This window comes from Diceros bicornis, chromosome 15 (assembly GCF_020826845.1).
Source record: "Diceros bicornis minor isolate mBicDic1 chromosome 15, mDicBic1.mat.cur, whole genome shotgun sequence".
Lineage (NCBI taxonomy): Eukaryota > Metazoa > Chordata > Mammalia > Perissodactyla > Rhinocerotidae > Diceros > Diceros bicornis.
The window spans coordinates 40,294,015-40,313,524 of NC_080754.1; the positions used below are offsets into that span (position 1 = coordinate 40,294,015).

Here is a 19,510-nt window from a genome sequence, read left to right on the forward strand (position 1 = left end):
TGAAAAGAATAATGATTTTAAGCACTATGTGATACCACCGTGCACCCACCTTCAGAACTTATACTTTAGCTAGGAAAAAACACATGAAACAATTAGTAGGTAGCCTAATAATATATGTGATTATATATTTTGGAGGGAGGGGAGGAGATGCTTAATGGAGGAGCAAAGTTAGGGTAGGATTTCCAAGGTTTCCACAGGTACAGTAGAAATAGTGTTCCTGGCAAGGGACACCAACTTATGCAAGGTATGCTCATGAATGATATTTGTGATGGATAATAGTGGCAGTGAGAAAAATAAAGCTACAGGGAATGAAAGAGAAAAAGAGGATTTCATAAAGCCTTGAAAACCAGATAGAAGAGATTAGATTTGATGCTGAAGGCAGTAAGGAGCCTTTGAGGTCTGGAGCAAAGGAATATCGTAATGAAAGCTGTGACGGAGGCTTGTCTCACTGTAGAATGCAGTGACTGCAGGAAGAGCAGAGTCAGGGAGACACCTCACATTTCCCTCATTATTACAGCAGAATGAATAACCCTGTATATTGAGGTCTATGGTCTGATTCTCACTGCAGCTATGATGTTCAGCTAAAGTCCCAAATACAGGTCAAGTTCATTAATTCTTCCAAGCAATCATCATTTTAGTCCCAACTACAAATACCCTAACCGTGCCTCACAAGTAAAAAGTTCTCCTACAACCAAATAATTCAGATGCTTCCAAGTTTTAAAAAGTAAATAGATTGGGGCCGGCCCGGTGGCGCAGCGGTTAATTTCGCAGGCTCCGCTTAGGCGACTGGGCTTAACAGGTTCGGATCCAGGGTGCGGACCGACGCACCGCTTGCCAAGCCATGCTGTGGTGGCGTCCCATATAAAGTAGAGGAAGATGGGCATGGTTGTTAGCCCAGGGCTGATCTTCCTCAGCAAAAAGAGGAGGATTGGCAACAAATATTAGCTCAGGGCTGATCTTCCTCATTAAAATAAATAAATAAATAAATAGAGTGAATCACACCATATACTATCCTAAGAATTGAGCAGGAATCAGGTGAAAAGCAGATGAGAGCATATTGTGTATGACTATACTGAAACACCAGACACTGCAAAGCAGGCCTAAGAACATTCCTGACATGAAGAGACTAGAGTAAATTTGAATATGCTTTCAGACAGCTAATGATATCAAAGGAAGATATGACCTTTCAAATGGTGTCTTAAGGCACTATGGCTATAGGTTCTAATTTCATCCCTTCCTGAACAATCTACTAGGAGAGAAGAATTCCTCCACTTAGACATTCCAGCATAAATCATTTCACAAACAAAAGAGGCGTTTTAGGTGGCTCTATAATGCAGAGGACACAGTAATCCTCTATTCTGGGCACAGCAGCAAGTCTGAACAGGAATAGGATTAAGATTGTGTACTATAGGCCTCTCTGACATTAAACAGATCAAGTTGATTATATAAACAAATGATGTTCACACAGGGGTTTAAAAACCTTTGTGAAAATACACATCTGTTGACAATTTTCAAGTTGTTTATTGGAAATCATAGATTTATTTTTAAAAACCCACTAATTATTTTGCCATACAAGAGCAAAATTCAAATAATATAAATATTTAACAGTTTGGTATAAAATTAATAATATGGAAAAAAGATGCAAACCAACCAAGAGGTAAAAAGTTTTTAGCAATAACACTGTGTACAACCATCTTCTACTCAAGGGGACAGACCAGGCTGATAGTTTATCTTACCCTTCGTTGACGATTTTTAAAAGACAACCCTACGTTGGAGCACCAAAAAGTTTTTTCCTTCCTTTGTAAAAGGTTGGAATCCATTTATTTACAAATATTCTTCTCAGTACTTTAAGTCTGATGAAGGAAGCATCAGGCAATTTCCTTCTTATTAAAAAAGGAAGTGCCTTCATATTTTCTTTAAATTTAAATGTTCCATTCTATTCTAAGCAAAAATAAAAAGATGAAGACAGTTGAGGAGATCTCTTTTGCAAATAAATAACTGTTTCACAAAAGTATTTCTGTAAACAAGATCATTTTGATGGCCAGAGACATTGATGTTTTCAACCAATGGCAAATTTAAACAGTTACAAGTTTAGATACACAGGGTATGTATGGCCAAAAGGCAAACGGTTATTCAAGAATCAACTGGTAAAAATTAATTATAAACTTGGTTTGTCGAAATGTGCTTTTGTTCTCTACAGTTTTTAAAATTGGTCAGAAAATTTAAACTGTAATGATCTAAAAACCCTGAACCTATTCTGAAAATAACTACAGACTACAATGTTTGACACTGTAGTTCTGACATTAGATAAAAATTCTAAATTATCTGAGCAATCAATGTAAACAAGCTTCAATTTTCAAAATAGAAAAAAAATTTCCGTAAACATTAAAAACCTACCTGCAAAAAAATTATATATATCATTATCCAGTTGTGTATATTGAGAATTCCTTTTTAGTTCTGTTTTACATGTTTCAAACATCATCTAATTAAATGAGACATCTTAGTTTTCCCTAATAGGTGCCTCTGCAGCCAAAGGTTTTAGAATCAGTTCAACTGCTTTTGCTGAAGTCACTATTTTGGCTTTCATATAATCCCCCTAACAATAGACATCACCTAGTTCTTTCTGTAGTGAGAGGAGGTTGTTTGCATCATGGCCACATTTTTATCCTGCTTTGTAAAATAAATGTAACTGACTCTATGAGATCTCAGCCCCAGCTCTTTGATTATAAGGAGCATGTAGCTTTACAAATGCATTAAAACTCATTCTGGCAACTTTTCTATCACTTTCATTCTGCTTTCAAGTTTGAGATATTGAAAAGTCTTCAACTTCATCACCTCTGCTAGTCATTTTGATGAAAGAATAGATTTTTTGTAGATACTGTAGCTTTGATTTGATGTTTAATACTCTCACTTTTAAAATCTGAACTTGGAACAAAGTACTGTAGTTTATGAGACCTTGTTAGGGAGGAGTGGACTATTCAGTAACTATTACAATAATTTAGACACTAAGAATTTTATTTTATAAATTATGGAGAGGGGCAGGCCCCGTGGCTTAGCGGTTAAGTGCGCGCGCTCCGCTGCTGGCAGCCCGGGTTCGGATCCCGGGCGCACACTGACGCACCGCTTCTCCGGCCATGCTGAGGCCGCGTCCCACGTACAGCAACTAGAAGGATGTGCATCTATGACATACAACTATCTACTGGGGCTTTAGGGGGGAAAAAAATTATGGAGAAAGAGGCTTTTAATGTTCTATCTTTTCTTTTGAATTCTTCTCCATTATTCTATTCCTCTGTGCAAACTACATTCAAATAACTACCTTAAAAACAGACTGATATTGAATATTTAAAAACCAGTTGAAAAACTCCTTAAATTAAAATCAGCTTATTTGAATTAACAATGATTTTTCCCTGGAGGAGGACCCTATGGGTAACTAACTGCCCATGTTTTGTGTCATTTCCTAATAATCAAAACAAACCCATTTAAGTACCACTTAAGGCAGAGCTAATGACTTCTCAAATTTCACATTAAACTTTAAAAAAAAGATATAAATGTATTTTAAATGACTCCAACACTATCTAGGGAAAATAGCTACATGGATGTGACAATAAGTGATTTGGCTGTTTGGCTGTGTTAAAGAAATTGTGTACATCGTCCTAAATCTCCTCTGAAGGAGACTTTCTTTTACCAAATTCATGTACTTTCTTCTATGCCAATCCTCCCCTGCTCCCACCACTTCTGTCAAAGGCTCTTAAATATACACTTGTATACCTGGTGAACAATGAACAATATATTCATTTCTTTGAAATGTTGTACTATACATTCACTTGGTATTCTCCAAAAGCAGTTATTCTGACACCAAGGCACCTTAATAACATCTCTACACCTCAAATATACATGTGGCATTAAGTGAGAACTTAAATTTCCCTTTAGTTTTGTTTTCATAAACCTTTTCTAAAATATAAATTCCTTGAAATGAATTTAGGCAATGAAGTAGATAAGTCACATTGAATAGCTTCTAGAATCAGAGAAACATTCTGATAGACTGGGCTTTCAAAATATTTGTTTTTCATAATCATTTCACTTAGGATATAGACAAACAAAGGTTTTTTGTCCAGGTTTGGCTCAGTGACAGTGAAAACAGACAACATTCAAGTACTGTTAGAGAAAGGCAGCCCTACAAGGATATGTGTCCATATAGGTCAATCTGCAAAGGAGGACTATCTTAATTATCCTGCAGTATATTTGACCAAAAAAACCTTTTGAAATCGTTTTTACTTTCGGGTCTGTGGCAGCCTTCCAAAGGTCCTGAAGGTCTTGTACATGTCCATGAGATGTCATCATTTTATCGTAGATGCAGGGATGATAAGGAGTTTTACCTTCCCCAGAGAAAAACACATGGTATTGTGGTACTATCCCCATTTTATTGGCACAGAGGCCCATGAACACATCGTCTATGTAAAGACTAGAGTTAATCGTCTGTGATGCCTCATAGACTTTGGCAGCTACATCATTGGAGATCACATAGGCAGCTCCAGCGGTATAGTCAGGGTAAGCTGGCCACTGGTACATTTCATAGGAGACATAGTATTTGCTGCTTTTGTCTCTAACGGGAGGGGCACCGAGATGAACACGACCAATCCAAAAGTCTTGAACACCAATTTGTGCTAAACTTTGAAGGTATTCAATAAGATTTGGCATGTGAATAAATATGTCATCATCAGCAGTCATAAGGAATTTGGCATGTGGACAAAAGCTATTTGCCCAACTGAACTGCAGAAGTAATTTAAGAGTAAGATTGTAGAAAGAATCCACAAAGTCTTGCTGAATTATATCATTGTACGTTTGATCTTCCCACACCAGGTTTCTTTGCAGTTCTTCTCTGGTCAGTGGGTTAAAAGGTGTCCCTAAGGCAAACAGAGTTTTGATGTTGGCATTAAGTTGAGACCGAACATACTCCTCATTGCCCCACGTTTTTCTAATTGCAGAACGTCGGTCGTAGTTTTCAGGAGCAGTCTTTATAAACAGTAAAAGGAGAACATCTTGTGCTTGACACTTCTCCTTGTGGTTGATCAAGTATTGATAGCGAGTAGCCCCATCCATGCTGTGCTTAAGAGACAGGCTATCGTTCACGAAGTCATAGCTGTTGATGAGGTATCTGTACGAGTAGGACTTCATATGGCTCACAACGAGATTATCAGTCGTTCCCCAATAAAACATGAAGGTTAGTATAGAACTAATGGCAAATAAATTAACAAGCTGCCATATTTTTACTCTTCTGCTACTAACAAACATTCTGACAACCATCATTCAGGTCTATTTTTATTTAGGATCAGTTTTAAATGGGTGTCTTCAAGACCATAGAACTTTGTCTTCTGTAGAAAGGATGTCCATCTTAATACACGTTGGTCATTAAAAATGTATAGGGAGATTCTTATTTCACAAAACGTTTTCTTTTAGTACCATTTTTTCTGATTGCAAAAGAATGGAACACACCGTAGAATGAGGACACTGGCACATCAAAATGGTTCCACCCCGGCATCGTTCATTAAGTTCGGTGATTGGCCTCATGCAGCTAGTCCATCTACTTCTTTTTGTGAAGGTTAAGTGTAACCTATTAGAGTTACGAAGAGAAAAGATGACAAGCGAATGGGTTAGTGAGTTACCAAAAAGAAGCAAACTACTCTTAATTCCTTAAAAACTAAATGTAACCTGACTGATTTAGACAAAAGGTGATGAGACAGCTAGTATTTAGCAGAGGCACACAGCTGTTTATTTTTTTAGAAGAGTACAGGGAAAAGGAAAGAACCACTCTCCTGTCTTCCCATTCAGAATACAGAGACGCTTTTCTCTTTTCAACCTTTAAAAAAAGAAAAAGCCTGCAAAATGGATATCAACTTATATGCTTAAAGTTCAAATTTCTCAAATGCATATATCCATGAATATATTGACTTGGAATATAGTCAGGGTGAAAGGAACTATATAGTTCAAGGAAAAATACTGCATGAAAAGAAAGTTCATAATAGTAAAAATCCACTAAAGCTTGCCCCAGACAAGGCAGGAATAAGAGTAAGATTTTTTTTTTTAAGTTAAGGTTCATAATCAAGGATTCAAGATATGCTTCTCAAAAAGCACAGTCCAAACTGTCTCTAACCAAAATGACTTTTGCGAGTCTCAAATCTATACAGTCATCTTCTTTCTGTACTTTTTCATTTGGAAACCTAACAGGCACCTCAAATTTAACATGTTCAGAACTGGGAAGCCACAGGATGATAGCCAAAAGCACTATCTTTGTACTCAGGCAATTTGGTCACCAGTCAACTGGCTCAGCCATTTACTACTTGTTCTACCGTATCATGCATCTAACCCAGAAATCTGAAAAATGGGAATAGCACCGCTTAACTCAAAGTCTTTATGCAGATTAAATGGGAACATACATAGATACATAGAGGAAGGTAGATAGATAATTACCTGGCACACAGGGGTACTCAGACTCAAATGCCATTTCTAACCCATTCTACTGTCTTCTCTCCTAAAACCTGCTGTTTCCATTTGCTCTTTATTTGTGTCTGAGTGCAGTTCATGCATCTATGCCAGAAATCTGAACGTCTGCCCTCTCCTCCACTTCCACATCCAGTTATTTAATCCTGTGAATTGCTTCTTCTACATCTCTCTGCACCCTTTCATGTCATCATCACTTCTCGCCCAAAGCAGTGCAGCAGACTAAAGGGTTCCTGGTCAGCCCATCCCCTACTCTGCAGTCAGCAACCTTTCCAAAACTCACATCTAACCACCAGACTAACTGAGCTCTTTAAACCCCTTCAGATGCTCTCCACTAGCTGACAATACCAAATGGTCACACGGAGAAGTGTCACACCGAAAGCTCAGCCACACCTGCTACTTCATACACGTTGGCTCTGGCACCAGCACCCCTGTGGCCTGGCAAGCCCTAGTCCCCTTGCTGATGAGAAGGCTACTAATCCTGACTAAGTTCTACAGGCATCCCTCTCTGGGAAGTCTGAACTGCTCCCCTCTAAAGATGTTTCTTATCTGTATTGACACAGCACCTTCTTACATCCATCTTCTCATACTGAGACTTTGTAACTGCCTCCCCAGTTACACTGTGAACTCCTTGATACAAGGTAGGATGTAGATACCCTACGCTCAGCATCCAGGTCAGCGCCTGACACCTAATAGGTGTTCTCTGAATGTTAGTGCAAAGAACCGTGCTGGGGGTGGGGCCACCTTAAAGAACTGGGGGTCAGGATGCCCAGTCAGTCACGTGGCCTCCCTTTTCTTCCACCACTAGGAAACAGCACCTCCCTTCCTCAAGGATTCTGTCCCAAGTGCTTACCACAAGTAAGACACATCCTTCTGCCTGGAGAAGTAGGCTCTCCCCTCAGGGCTGACACATCAGTCCCCTGGGCTTTCCACAGATTGACAGGGAAAGGACAAAGAAGGCTCTACCCAGTGCAGTGCAGGCTGGCTGGGCAGCCAAGCCCACAACACAAGGCCCAAGGCAAAGGCCCTCCTTTTGTGCCCGAAGACCTCATCCTCAAGTTCTCTGCCCTTTGCCCCTAATATAAAACCAACTGCACACATTGAGAACACCCTGCGGTACCAGCCTAGCCCTGGCTGTGCGACTTCCTTCCCATCATCGGGCTTTTTGCATCCAGCTGTGTTTCCCATCCCCCTAAGATTGCTCCCCATTAGGGTGATAACTGCAGAGGCCAGGCATGCAAAAAGTCCAAGGGGGACTGGAGATTACAGCCAAGCCCCACTCAGACTTTGTCCAGAGATAATCAGCACAGTAACATTGTATCCCCAGGACATAGATTTTAAAAGTACTAAAATCACAACCAGCATTTAAAAAAAAAAAAGGAGAAAGAAAAAGAAAGAACAGAATAGAGAATGGCAGAGTGTACTGAAAGTAGGAAGTATAAGTATTCTTTTGTGAAACTGAGTTTTTTGTCTGTGTGCCTTCAGGGTTGTAACGTAAAATGTATTGTTATTGTGCTTTACCATCAAAAAGGCAAGAAATACTGCTCTAAGGGATAGATGGATATCAGTCATTTCCTTCTTGGTAAGGTGAGAAAGACAGCAGAAAACATCCGTTTCTGATGGTGGCATCAACCTAAACTTGGCAAAATCACTTTCATTGGTGGGGGGGCACTTGCTCTCAGTCGTAAGTGCTCTCTTCGAGAACGGCCCACCTCTGAAGGCCGAAATCCCCTTCTGCCTCCTCCATGATACATACTGAAGGAAATGGAGGCTTAACACAGGGCAACAGAGAATTCTTAATGGCAGATTTTAAGACAGTACAAGTGTTTAAGAATTCTAAGAAAATTCTCAAGAAACTAATCTGCAGTCTCTATTCCAGCAGACCCTGGGAAGGAAACAAAGGGGAGAGTAATCTTTGGAACCACAGGCAAAACTAGCTTCCCTTTTCTGTGCAGCTGTGCCCAGTATGTTCCAATGCCAGCTCGCTTTGCACCTATTCACAGTTGTTTACAAGTCTGAGCTTCTTGCGGACAATCAGCCCACAAGCCCAACTCCTCCAGCACCCGCCTGCACACTTGACTCACAGAGGCCCTAGTATCTCGCCAATGAATGGGGTCATTACTCATCCACTTGGTGTGTTGCTGCTGCTAACATTGCTACTACAACCTAGCGGCCAGCCTGTAACATTCATTTTATCCTCCCTCCCCGCTGCCATGTATGTATTTACCTTATTTTCTTATATTTCTTCAACTGTTTCCACTTGACCTGAAAGAGTCGAAACAGTTTTCTGAAGAATGACAAAGAAGCTGTCATGAAGCCAACAACCCACACTACTTATTTAGGTTCAGTACAGCATGTGAAGTTCTAAAACAAGATCTCTCTACCCTCAGCAGCTTGAATTGTTTAGCCACCGTTTACATCAGTCATAACCAAATCTCACTGGTAGTACTGATTTGACGAGGGGGAGATTTAGGAAAGGTGAACTATGCTTTTATGTTACCCAGCTTCTCTTTTATAACCAAGAACAGCCAAACTCCTCCCAATTGAACACTGTCACTAGGTGGCCTTTCCCAACCAAAAACAAAAGCACCTCCATGACCTAAATTCCTTAATTACAACTAAACAATGTTGCCCCAGCTCCGGCTTTGCTGATGGAGATCACGCACAGGCAATAGATGCTCACTCCTGGTTTGCACAGCGTCCTGGAGCTTCTTTAAAGCACATCTTCCAGCTTCAGTATTCAGAGTGCTGGGGAGAGGACTGGGGAGAAGCCACAGGCCTGCCCAACCTGGAGGAAGAAAATGCTGGGCCTTACAGGAACAAAGGATCCCAATAATGCATGTGAAGCTCAGCAACGTCCACAGCGGAACGCTGGGGGTGCCGCTTCCTTTGTGTGCCCGCAGCACAGCGCAGGTCAGTGACCAACCAACAGGCCAGAAACTCCAGGGCTACCCCTGTTGGCCACCAGATTCATTGTGTAACCTCGGGCACCCCTCACTGCACTCTGATTTGGTGATTTAACCTGCAAATTGGGGGCAAATATCCATGTCCTGTTACTGAGAAGTAAAAATTACAGATGACTTCAGAGCCTGCTGAAACTAGGAATCAAGAAAGACTATAGCAGGGGCCGGCCCCATGGTGTAGCAGTTAAGTGCACACGCTCTGCTGTTGGCGGCCGGGGTTCGGATCCCAGGCACGCACTGATGCACCGCTTGTCAGGCCATGCTGTGGTGGAGTCCCATATAAAGTGGAGGAAGATGGGCACAAATGTTAGCCCAGGGCCAGTCTTCCTCAGCAAAAAAAAAAAAAAAAAGAGGAAGATTGGCATGGATGTTAGGTCAGGGCTGATCTTCCTCACCAAAAAAAAAAAGAGAAAGACTATAGGAGAGAACAGGACAAAGAACTGCTTAGAAAAAAATATGCAGGTATGTGGGAATATAGCTTGGGTTTGCTTCTATTTGGATTGAGAAGGAACAGATATACTTAGCATTCTCTTTCCCTAATAGATAGTAGGCAGAAGGATAAAGAATACATGCTGAGAGGGTGGCAGACCCCACCCCAAATACTTTTCAGTCTGGGAGCCTTGCCCCTCACTTACTCAAAAGGATATTTCTTCACAAGAGAGCTCTTTAAACTTTCTTGGAAAAAAACTAGTTACTGCACCTAGAGGCTACAAGTTTCCCCTATAATGACTCCTAATTTTTTTTCTACTTCACCCCCGCTGTCAACTCATTTCTTTGTTGAGTCTGTTTTTGTGATCCTAAAATATTATGTAAAACCTGCTATAAATTTTGAAGTTTTAATCAGGATGGGGAGGTCTGCACTTTAAGTCCAAATTAAACTACCTCAGTGTCCAGTGTTTCAATTAGTCCCACAAGTATGTGAGTATTTGCTGTGTCAATGGTCACATCTGGCATGCTGGGAGTCATGAAGGAGTATTGGATAGTCTCCAATCTGAAAGCATCTACAATTTAGTTGAGATAAGACTCATGGTGCCCACGTGAAAACACGATTCCCACGGATAGCAGTCAGTATGAGGTACAGACGATGTGTCTGCGCTACTGTGGGCAATACCAACTGCAGGCATAATAGGAGTGTTCCTAGGAGTAGAGATCAGTGACAGTTGGATCATGAGGGCCTGAGGATGAAGAGGACTTCGGTGGCTACAGGAAAAGAAGCAACCTGTTTCAGGCAAGAAAGGAAAGAATCGCAATACGGCAAATATTTGAAAAAGAGGCATGTATTTGAAAGTGGGGATGTTGAGTCTACTTATGGAGAACCTTGAAAATAAGGCAGGAGTCAGTGAGGAAGTCACAGAAGTTTCTGTTTTTTTTTTAAATGATCACTCCCTTGTCAATATGTATGAAGCTATATGCAAAAAGGACTCATCTGGCAATGGCATGTAGGATGGATGCAGGATGGCTGGAGTTGAGGACACTACTTCTATTGAGGTGAGGAGGGCCTGGTCTGTGGTGGTAGAAGTGCGGAGGGAAGGAAGAGATAAGGAAGACCCTTTCAGGAAAAACAAGAACCCAGCAGGACCTGATGAGTGACCTGGGATGGGGAGTAAAGGAGGAGTGAAGTTGAGTTTCAAGCATTACAGACAAAGGAGAGACAACTGGTTTCCTGAGTTAGGAGTGAGGGGGAACATGTTTGGTGTTAGACTTGTGTTGACTGTGAGGTGTTGGAGAGACAACAGGTAGACAAGTCCAGGAGGTACCCTGAGACTGGAGGTGGGCAGGACTGAAGATCCGGGCCCTCTGAGCACAGAGAAGATGGCTGCTGTGAGTCTGGGTGAGCTCTCCAAGGGGAGAGAGGGGAGGAGAGGGCTGGAGGAAAAATAAACTCAGGGGAAGGAGAACAGGGAGAAATCAAAGAAAACAGAAGCTATTTTAAAGGGCTAGTTCCTCAGAAAATTAAGATGGGGTGACAAAGGGGTAGAGGGAGGTAGTGGGAAGGCAGGATAGACAAGGCCTGTCACGGAGCTCTGAGTGGGAAGACAGCCATGGAGCAAATAGTGAGAGCTGTGCGGTGGGCACAGGAGGGTCTAAAAATGGAAGTCAGGTGGAGGCTGGGGAAGGCATCTTCCAGGAGGTGAAGCAACGCTGAATCTGAGACCTGAGGCTGAGTGATGTTAACTAGAGAAAGCCAATGGGTTTAAATTAAAAAATGCATTTATTTTTGTTTCCATCCGTATGCTTCTTGACCACTGTTTCTGGCCATTGTTGTAATATGTTAACATCTAATCTTAGGGAAACTATATTTGTACATCTTATTTAGTAGGCATACAACACTCACAAGTTTAAGGAAACCTTACTTTACAATGTATATGCCATTTTGTTCACATTACTTCCCACACGCAAGACAACTTATCTGCAAGAAAATCATTATGTGGCTTCACTTAGAAGGGCATTTCCTCTTAAATTTCAAACTCTAGTACACTCACCCTGCAGTACACTCACTCTTCAACTCCAACCTCTAAACATTGATCTGGAATCCTCTGCCTGCCCCCTAACACACCCACCCCACCCAGCAATCTCCTGACCTTTCTTCTTACCCACCTCCCTGTCTCAGATGTGGAATCATCTGACACCTTTGCCCTCCTCTCCCTGGTTCCTGTCCTTCCACCCCAGTGACCCCAGACCTTAAGTCACTCCCGTCTTCTCTACTCCTACAACCCTGCCGGGCTGCTGGAGAAGCGTGACACGCCAGGCAGACAGCATCACTACAAATGGCAGTATCCAGCTGTGGGCAGAGTACTCAATGCTGTGTGACCTCCTTTCACTTGTCCTGGACCTCCTCCCTCTCCCAGTCTCCTCACCAGCCAAGCTCAGTCTTCTTCCCTCTCCCAAGGCCTGTCCTCCTCACTCTTAACTGATGACTTCACCTCCTGCCTGCTAGAGAAAGGAGAGGACATCAGACACATTGTCACCTTCTCATCCCCACGTGTGCCTCCTCTTCGTGGATTCCCACGCTCACTAACCCTCTCCATTCCCTCTACAGGCTCACTGACTGTCGGGGCCAGGGCTAGGGAGAGGCAAGGGAGACACTCACCTGGGGCACAAAATTTAAAAGTGAAATAAATATGACTATAAACTAATGATGCTCCTCCAGTAAGTCAGTGAAAAAAAAAAAGCCTCAGTATTTGATACCTTTTACACTTAAACTTTTATTACTTAAAGTCCCATGTGAGAGACAATTTTTGGTTCCTGTCCAGGCAGAACTCAAAGGACAGAAAGATAACATTTTCTGTCCCAGTTTTATGTTGCATTTTGTTCTACATTCCAAGCTTTTTTTCCTGGCTTGTTTTGATCATCTGTTCTCTGTTAAACATAGCTAGGACCAATCCTCAGGAGCCAAACTGCCATGTTAAAAGAAATCAGGAATAAAAAGCCCTGAATTTACTGAAAAGGCTATAATTTGATCTTCATAGATTTTTCTTAGTAAATTAGTTGTAGTAATTGGTGCTATGATACAACTGGTTCTGTCTGCTGAAGAAAGAAGGAAGCAACCTAAAATTTGAATTTACAACTCCCATTTTAAGTGTGAAAAATTAGATATTCTCCAAATTGGTATTTTATTCTTTAATTCAAATTTGAGTGTTTCTAATATAAGGCCTGTAAAAAAAGGAAAAATTTTACCCAACAGCTGTCTTCGAGTGTTTTGTGGCTGTGACTTTGTCTATAAAACTAGCTCAAGGACAAAGATTAGAATCCATTTGGAGTTATCACTCCACAAAGAATATATTTATAGAATTAGTTCTTGATTCAGTGTTAGTCCAAAGACTTTAAATTCCAAATTAACAAGCATAGAGGTGGGACAGAAGGAAAAGCTGGGTTATAAAATCTACAGTATGAATCCATTAACAAGCTCCCTACCCATATAGATTATATGTTTTTATATAAGTTAAACATGGGTGTAGATTTCTGTTTGCTGGTGAGACAGAGAAATACCAAATAAACAAGTAAAGACAGGCCCTAAGTAAAGACAAGCACTAAGGTACTGGTGACAAGGGATTATAGAGTCTTACTATATTTCAGAGGAGTTAATTAAAAGTAACTAAAGATTCCCAGTAACCAGTGCGATTATGCAGAATTTGAAACAAACAAAAAAGCTGAAATATACAGTTGGTCACAGAGATCAGAGACATGCTTTTCTCAGCTTGGCCATCTGTATTCATTCTCGAGTTGTTTGGGTTGTTCGGGTTGACAGGGCTGCTTGCTCTTTTATTTTTTTTATTTTTTTATTTTTATTATATATATATTTTTTTTGGTGAGGAAGATTGGCCCTGAGCTAACATCCATGCCAATCCCCCCCTTTTTGCTGAGGAAGACCGGCTCTGAGCTAACATCTATTGCCAATCTTCCTCTTTTTCCCCAAAGCCCCAGTAGATAGTTGTGTGTCATAGTTGCACATCCTTCTAGTTGCTGTATGTGGGACACGGCCTCAGCATGGCCGAAGAAGTGGTTCGTTGGTGCACACCCGGGATCCGGGCCCAGGCCGCCAACAGCGGAGCACACACACTTAACTGCTAAGCCATGGGGCCGGCCCTGCTTGCTCTTTTAAATATGATTCTTGTCAGTTGTATTCCTGCCTACTTAAGAAAGAAGCTTCTCCTTTTCCCACTCAAGCAGCAGTTACTAACATGGGTGTGTTTGCTGTGCACCAGGCTCTGTTCTGAATGCTTTACATATATAGTAACTCTTTAAGCCTCACAACAACCTATGAAAGAGAAAGGATCTCCCCATTTTGCAGAAGAAACTGAGGCACCAAGACATGGGAGTAACCATGTAACCTCCATAAATCCCAGACCTTGTGGCAGCTCAGAAGCAGCTGATCGGTTCCCGGCCCTGTCCCTGAGCTCCTCACCTGCCCTTTCTCCCTGGCACCGGCACAGCTGATCCTCCAGGAGCTCCCATCAGGATGGGAGGGCAGAGAGCAGGTGGGGTAGGGCCAAGAGAAGTGACCCAAGAAGGCAAAGAATTTGCTTCACTGTCTGAAGTTTAGAGTCATTTATATTTTGCTACCACCTGCATTTTGTCAGTTTGTTCTCATTTTCTTTACTAACGTACCCTTTTCCTAACCTTCCATCTCAATTTTCCCCCCTTCCTTTTTTTGATCCCAGTAGAACTAAAAATGGGCAAAAGTGACCTTGTGAATCTGTGTCCTTTGGGTACACAGTCTCTCCTCCACAAAGAAGACTGGGGGATTTAAGGGTGGAGATCCAAAGTGGCAGAAGGAGGTTAAAAAAAAATTAAACAAGGTGAGGAGGAGGAAAGGAGAGGAGAGTAAAAATTTAGGATTCAGAGAGGATATTTTAAGCAAGTATTTGATGAATAAGTATTGGATGAAACGCAAGGAGATGAGTCATACACAGCTGAGGTCAATATGATATGAAAAAGGGATTTAGAAATAAGGTGACAATATAACCTGGCATAAACCTGTTATACAAGCTATACATACAAGCCTTTTGTCCAACGGCAGTTCATATGTCCCATTCTGAACATTATATTTGGAAACAACATTTGATTGAAGGTTTACAGAGTACAAAAAAATAAATGATATTATAAAACATAAGAGGTATATATGACATGTTTCTGTCTCAGTTGATCAACATTTATTATAATAAGTTCACTACCAATTATTAATCACCTACCCTGTTCCAAGCATTATGCTGGGCAGCCCTGAAAGTAGGTAATGCCTACATTTAATTAATTCAACAAATATTAATTTATCACATACTGTGTAGTAGGCCACTGTGTAGAAAGGATGCTGGGAAGGCTTTAGAGATGTTTCTGGTGTAGATCTCCAACCAGTGTAAGGAAATGTTCTGTACAACCTGGAATCTGGACCTGATAGAGGCAAGAGAGTAGAAAAACCAAAAGTTTAGAATTTGAACAAAAGTAAGACATATTTTGGTGCTTCCATTTACTAGTCACAAGAGCTTGACTTGTCTCTAAACCATATCCCACAGTGTTTTCTGAGGACCATTTGAGATAATTTATTGACAAAGTGTGGTCCAGGTCAGGTGTTCAATAAACGCTAGTTTCTCTTCTCTAGAAATTGTTCATGCATCTTTACGATGATGGTTTAGTTAGTAGATGGCTAATATTCTCTAGCGGTTATTTTCCTTTTAAAATGATGAGCTATACTCTTACTGTTCTTCTCAAAAAAATATTTATGAGATATGAGTTTTTAAAAATACTCATCTGATTGCTAAGGGCCACTTACATCCCAAATATTGCTGAGACTGAGAACAGAATTATCATCTCTAATTTACTGAACATGGTCTTCGATTATCCTTGACAGGAAAGAATAATATGGTCCCCGCAAGCACTTAAAAATATATTTCAATGACGATGACACTGCCAAAAGAATAAGGCCCTGTAAATTATGGAGAAGGAAACATAAGTTGAGACAACGTTTAAACTTACTTTGCTTAGAGCACTATCAAAAAGTTGTAGAAAGAATTGTAGGAAAGGAATAAAAGAGATAAACTATGAAATCTTAGGGGATCTTGAGCTGTGTAATAGTATTTTGAACTTGGACTTTTGGGGGCTTATTGCCTACAGACTTGGTAGAACATTCCTTTCTGTAGAAAACTAGCTTCTAATGTGAAAGCCTTCACTATGGAAGATAAAGCTTAAAAATAAGTTACAGATCAAAGCCAGCCTCTTAATGTCCAGCATTGAAATGTAAAAAATCACTTTTGTTTATTCAAAGTTTATATTTCACCTGATCAATTTTTTCATCTTTAAATATGAAGATTGTTATAGCTCCTATATATATGCATACTGTAAGAAAAATATTCTAGATTTACACTGTTCTGGCTAAATCTTTGCTGGCAGAGATTCTGTGTCAAATGGCAGAGCTCTTGTAGTAATTTGTTATTCCTCAATTTCTGGAACATAGATACAATGTATGCATCTCCTCACAAGATTATTCTAACAATGGAATAAAATAATGGCTATAGAAGTAGTCCAAAAAAGGTAGTATAATGTGTCATAAACTGCAAATCTTAGATCTATTCAATAGAGCATATACAAAATTCCAAAAAGGATACATTTTGTTACTTTGAGAAGAGACCATTTCCTCCTTGAATTTCTCAGTTTCTTTCAACCACATCCTATGTTCTGTTATGTAGATTCTAGTGCAGTTGGTTCTCAGAAAGAACTCTGCCTTTACAATTTGCAAGTCACCAAGTACAATGATTCTAGCCAAAGTGACCCACTTTAAAAGATGACCCATTTCAAAATCCATGTGTTATTATTCAAGCTGTTTTATATTTGAGAATTAGAAAGTTATTTCCTTTTCCTACAATCTCGTCATTTGAATCAGTCTTTAATAAAAGGGAAAATTCATCTCTATTTTAAGGAAATATAATGTGACATGTTTACTTGCTAGAGCCTGCACTTTATTTTGAAAATTCATCTCCACCTTCTGAGGTTTGGGGGAAGGGGGTGTGCGGGGAGCACTTATGTGGAATATCATCCATGCCTCCTAGTCATCTTTGATTTCTCACTTTCTCAGAAACAGCTTCTCTGAGCTTCAGCTTGAACTTTCCCTGTCATAACACTCATCCCCATCTTCAGGTGTCACCATGAGCCCCTGGAAGACTGAGATGGTTCAGACTGAGCCAGCTTCATCCTCAGAGGATGCACAATAAACGCTGAGGGGGAGTGCCTGAGGGAGGAGGGGTAAAGGAGAGAAAGAGACAAGGAGCAGGAGAAAGAAGGGTCATTTTAAGTACATAATGGAAATATTTCAGGTACTGAATTTATCTTGCTTTAAAATAAAAAAGACTTGACCCAAAAAAGCAGTCTCCCCTCCCCCATGACAGGATTTAAAATCTACAATAAGTTTCTTTGGAGAAAGTTAAAACCTCAGCTGCTAATCACCAATCTCCCTTTCAGAAAGTTCACAATGGAATCTTTTCAGCGCGACCACTTAATACAACCACCTTCAATCATCCTTTTCTGGGTCAGTTTCAGCTTCTTACTTCCTCTCCCTTCCCCTCTCCCTTCCCCCATAGGGACCAGGCAAAGTTTCCCAAAATAAAGGCACAGAAGAACAAATCCAATTCTAACAGATGTACTTTTACCAGAGAATTACCCTAAATATGAGCTACAGGCCACCACCAGCCACTATGCGGTCACAACATTGGTGTCCCTTTAACATGACCCATAACCTACGAAAACCAACATTGGGAAAGGAAAAATATAGGGTGTGTCGTCAGAGCTGGATGAAAAGTTGATAGTTTGACCTGTATGGTATCTGAGTAATCAACTGACTCCGTCACAGCAGGATGCAAAATAAAATTCCGCAGAGTCAAAGAAAACGTAGAAAGACCTCCCCGCTAGGAAGAGGTCTCGTTTCCCAGTTTCCCCTGGCTGCCCACTTCCTTGTCTCCATTTCCCCCACCAGTAACTGTCCGAAAGCCTCCCCAGTCGGGCGGTTTTCTAATTTCCAAATCGACGCAGGCTTTCTATCCGAATTCACCCCTGCAGCCGAGGGATGGCAGCCAGCTTGGGGGCCCCCGGCCGGAAACCGAGGCCCGCAGAGCGCGGCGTTCGCCGACGACTCTTGCGCTCCGGCGGGTTTCGGCATCGCGGCGCGGCGGCCCCCTCCAGGGACCTCTGTCGGGAGGCGGACCCCGGTGGCCCAGGGAAACTTAACCCCAACCGGACTCCGGGCCCCCCAGCCTACCTGCCGCGCCTGGGCAACGGCTCGGCCCGGGGTCACGGCCGCCGGGCGCCCGCCGACAGGCCGGGGCGAACAAAGGCGCTCTGGGGAGGGAACGCGCCCTCCTTCCCCGCCGCGCTTTCGGGCGCGGGCAGCCCTGCCCCGCGGCGAGGAGGGCCCGCCCGGCTTCCCGACGCCGGGCCGGGGCAGCGGGCCGGGCCCGGCTGCGTCTCCAGCGGCGCTCCCCGGCCCGAGCGCGCGTCCCACCCTCAAGTCCTGCAGCCTCCGTGTGAACGCGCGTGCCTTCACTCCTCGCGACTCTCGTCCCCTCTCGGCCCTTCAGAGACCTCGCCTGGTCCGGAGGAAGCAGAAGCGACTCCGACCCTCCTTTCCCGGAGCCCGAGAGCTGCTCCGGCGAGGAGGCGCGCGCCGGCGGGGCTGTCCGGCCGGCAGGGGCGGGGCGGGGCGGGGCGGAGGCTCGGCGGCCCGGCGCCCTCGCTGCAGACGGAGGGAGCCCGTCTCCGATCCCCGGCACAAAGAACACACCATCCCAGGAGTTGAGCTATGTCCCCGCCGAGCGTGCTGGAACTTCCTCCATTCAGTGATCCGGAAGGGAAGACGACATTTCCACCCACGAGGGGCCTCGGCCCCAGTTAGAATGCAGTCGGCTGCAGAGCAATGTTTTAAATCGGATATTGATCACATCTTAATAGATGTGTTTCCATATGAAACAACTGGTCTCGATACACTTTTCATTAGGTAGAGTGTGCGAGACTAATGATCCTTTCGTTCAGAACAAGCAACAATTACTCATCTCCGGGAGACAAGTTTTGACTGAGTTGCCGTCCTGTAAACATCTTATTTTCGTTTTTAGAGCAAGAGTTCTAAGGGCAGGCTAGTCTTGTTCAAGATCTCTTGTCACACCACTATGCCTTGAGCTTCTGGGGGCCTAAAGGACAAAGAAAGGAAACCCTAATTTACAATGAACTAAAGCTTCGCTACCGAGGTTCGTTTTAAAAATACAATGGAGGGGGGATCACCCCGCCCCGCAATGATTTTACCTACAAGCCCAGCTTAATTTCAAAGAGAGTTGAAAGCAAAACTCACCGAGTCCAAGCCCAGCTCCTTCAACTCCGAAATCGGAGGTCGGCTTTCCTCCCGGCGTCGGAGGGAAAGACATTGGTCTCAAGAACAAAACTTGCTCGTTTTAAATCTTGGGCGAGGAGCCGGCAGCCCGCGCTCGGCTCGGCTGGGCTGGAGGCCACGGCTGGGAGCCGGCTGGAGCGGGCCGATTGGGGCGGACCCAACCAGGGGTGGGGCGGAGGGCCGG

At 42.6% G+C, this 19,510-nt stretch overlaps 2 protein-coding genes across 19 annotated transcripts in view; one reads left to right on the forward strand and one right to left on the reverse strand.

The window, feature by feature from the left end:
• The window catches only part of MCF2L2 (MCF.2 cell line derived transforming sequence-like 2), a 230,930-nt gene that overhangs the window by 152,551 nt on the left and 58,869 nt on the right, over positions 1 to 19,510 (forward strand). The window lies entirely within an intron of this gene.
• Positions 1,484 to 19,498, reverse strand: B3GNT5 (UDP-GlcNAc:betaGal beta-1,3-N-acetylglucosaminyltransferase 5). 11 transcript variants are annotated; one of them, XM_058556263.1, is made up of 4 exons: positions 19,288 to 19,498; positions 15,241 to 15,350; positions 8,726 to 8,763; positions 1,484 to 5,611 (listed from the first exon to the last, which is right to left on the reverse strand). In XM_058556263.1, exon 4 carries the CDS (start codon positions 5,305 to 5,307, stop codon positions 4,159 to 4,161), a length of 1,149 nt encoding a protein of 382 aa, XP_058412246.1. In that variant the 5' UTR covers positions 5,308 to 5,611; positions 8,726 to 8,763; positions 15,241 to 15,350; positions 19,288 to 19,498; the 3' UTR covers positions 1,484 to 4,158. The 11 variants fall into 11 exon arrangements, with proteins under 11 accessions (XP_058412246.1, XP_058412244.1, XP_058412248.1 ...); XM_058556261.1 differs by lacking the exon at positions 19,288 to 19,498 and adding an exon at positions 18,205 to 18,616; XM_058556265.1 differs by lacking the exon at positions 19,288 to 19,498 and adding an exon at positions 18,528 to 18,615.

Excerpts from the sequence above, each read along its gene's own strand:
- B3GNT5 (XM_058556269.1), bottom strand. The coding sequence starts at position 5,307 with ATGATGGTTGTCAGAATGTTTGTTAGTAGCAGAAGAGTAAAAATATGG.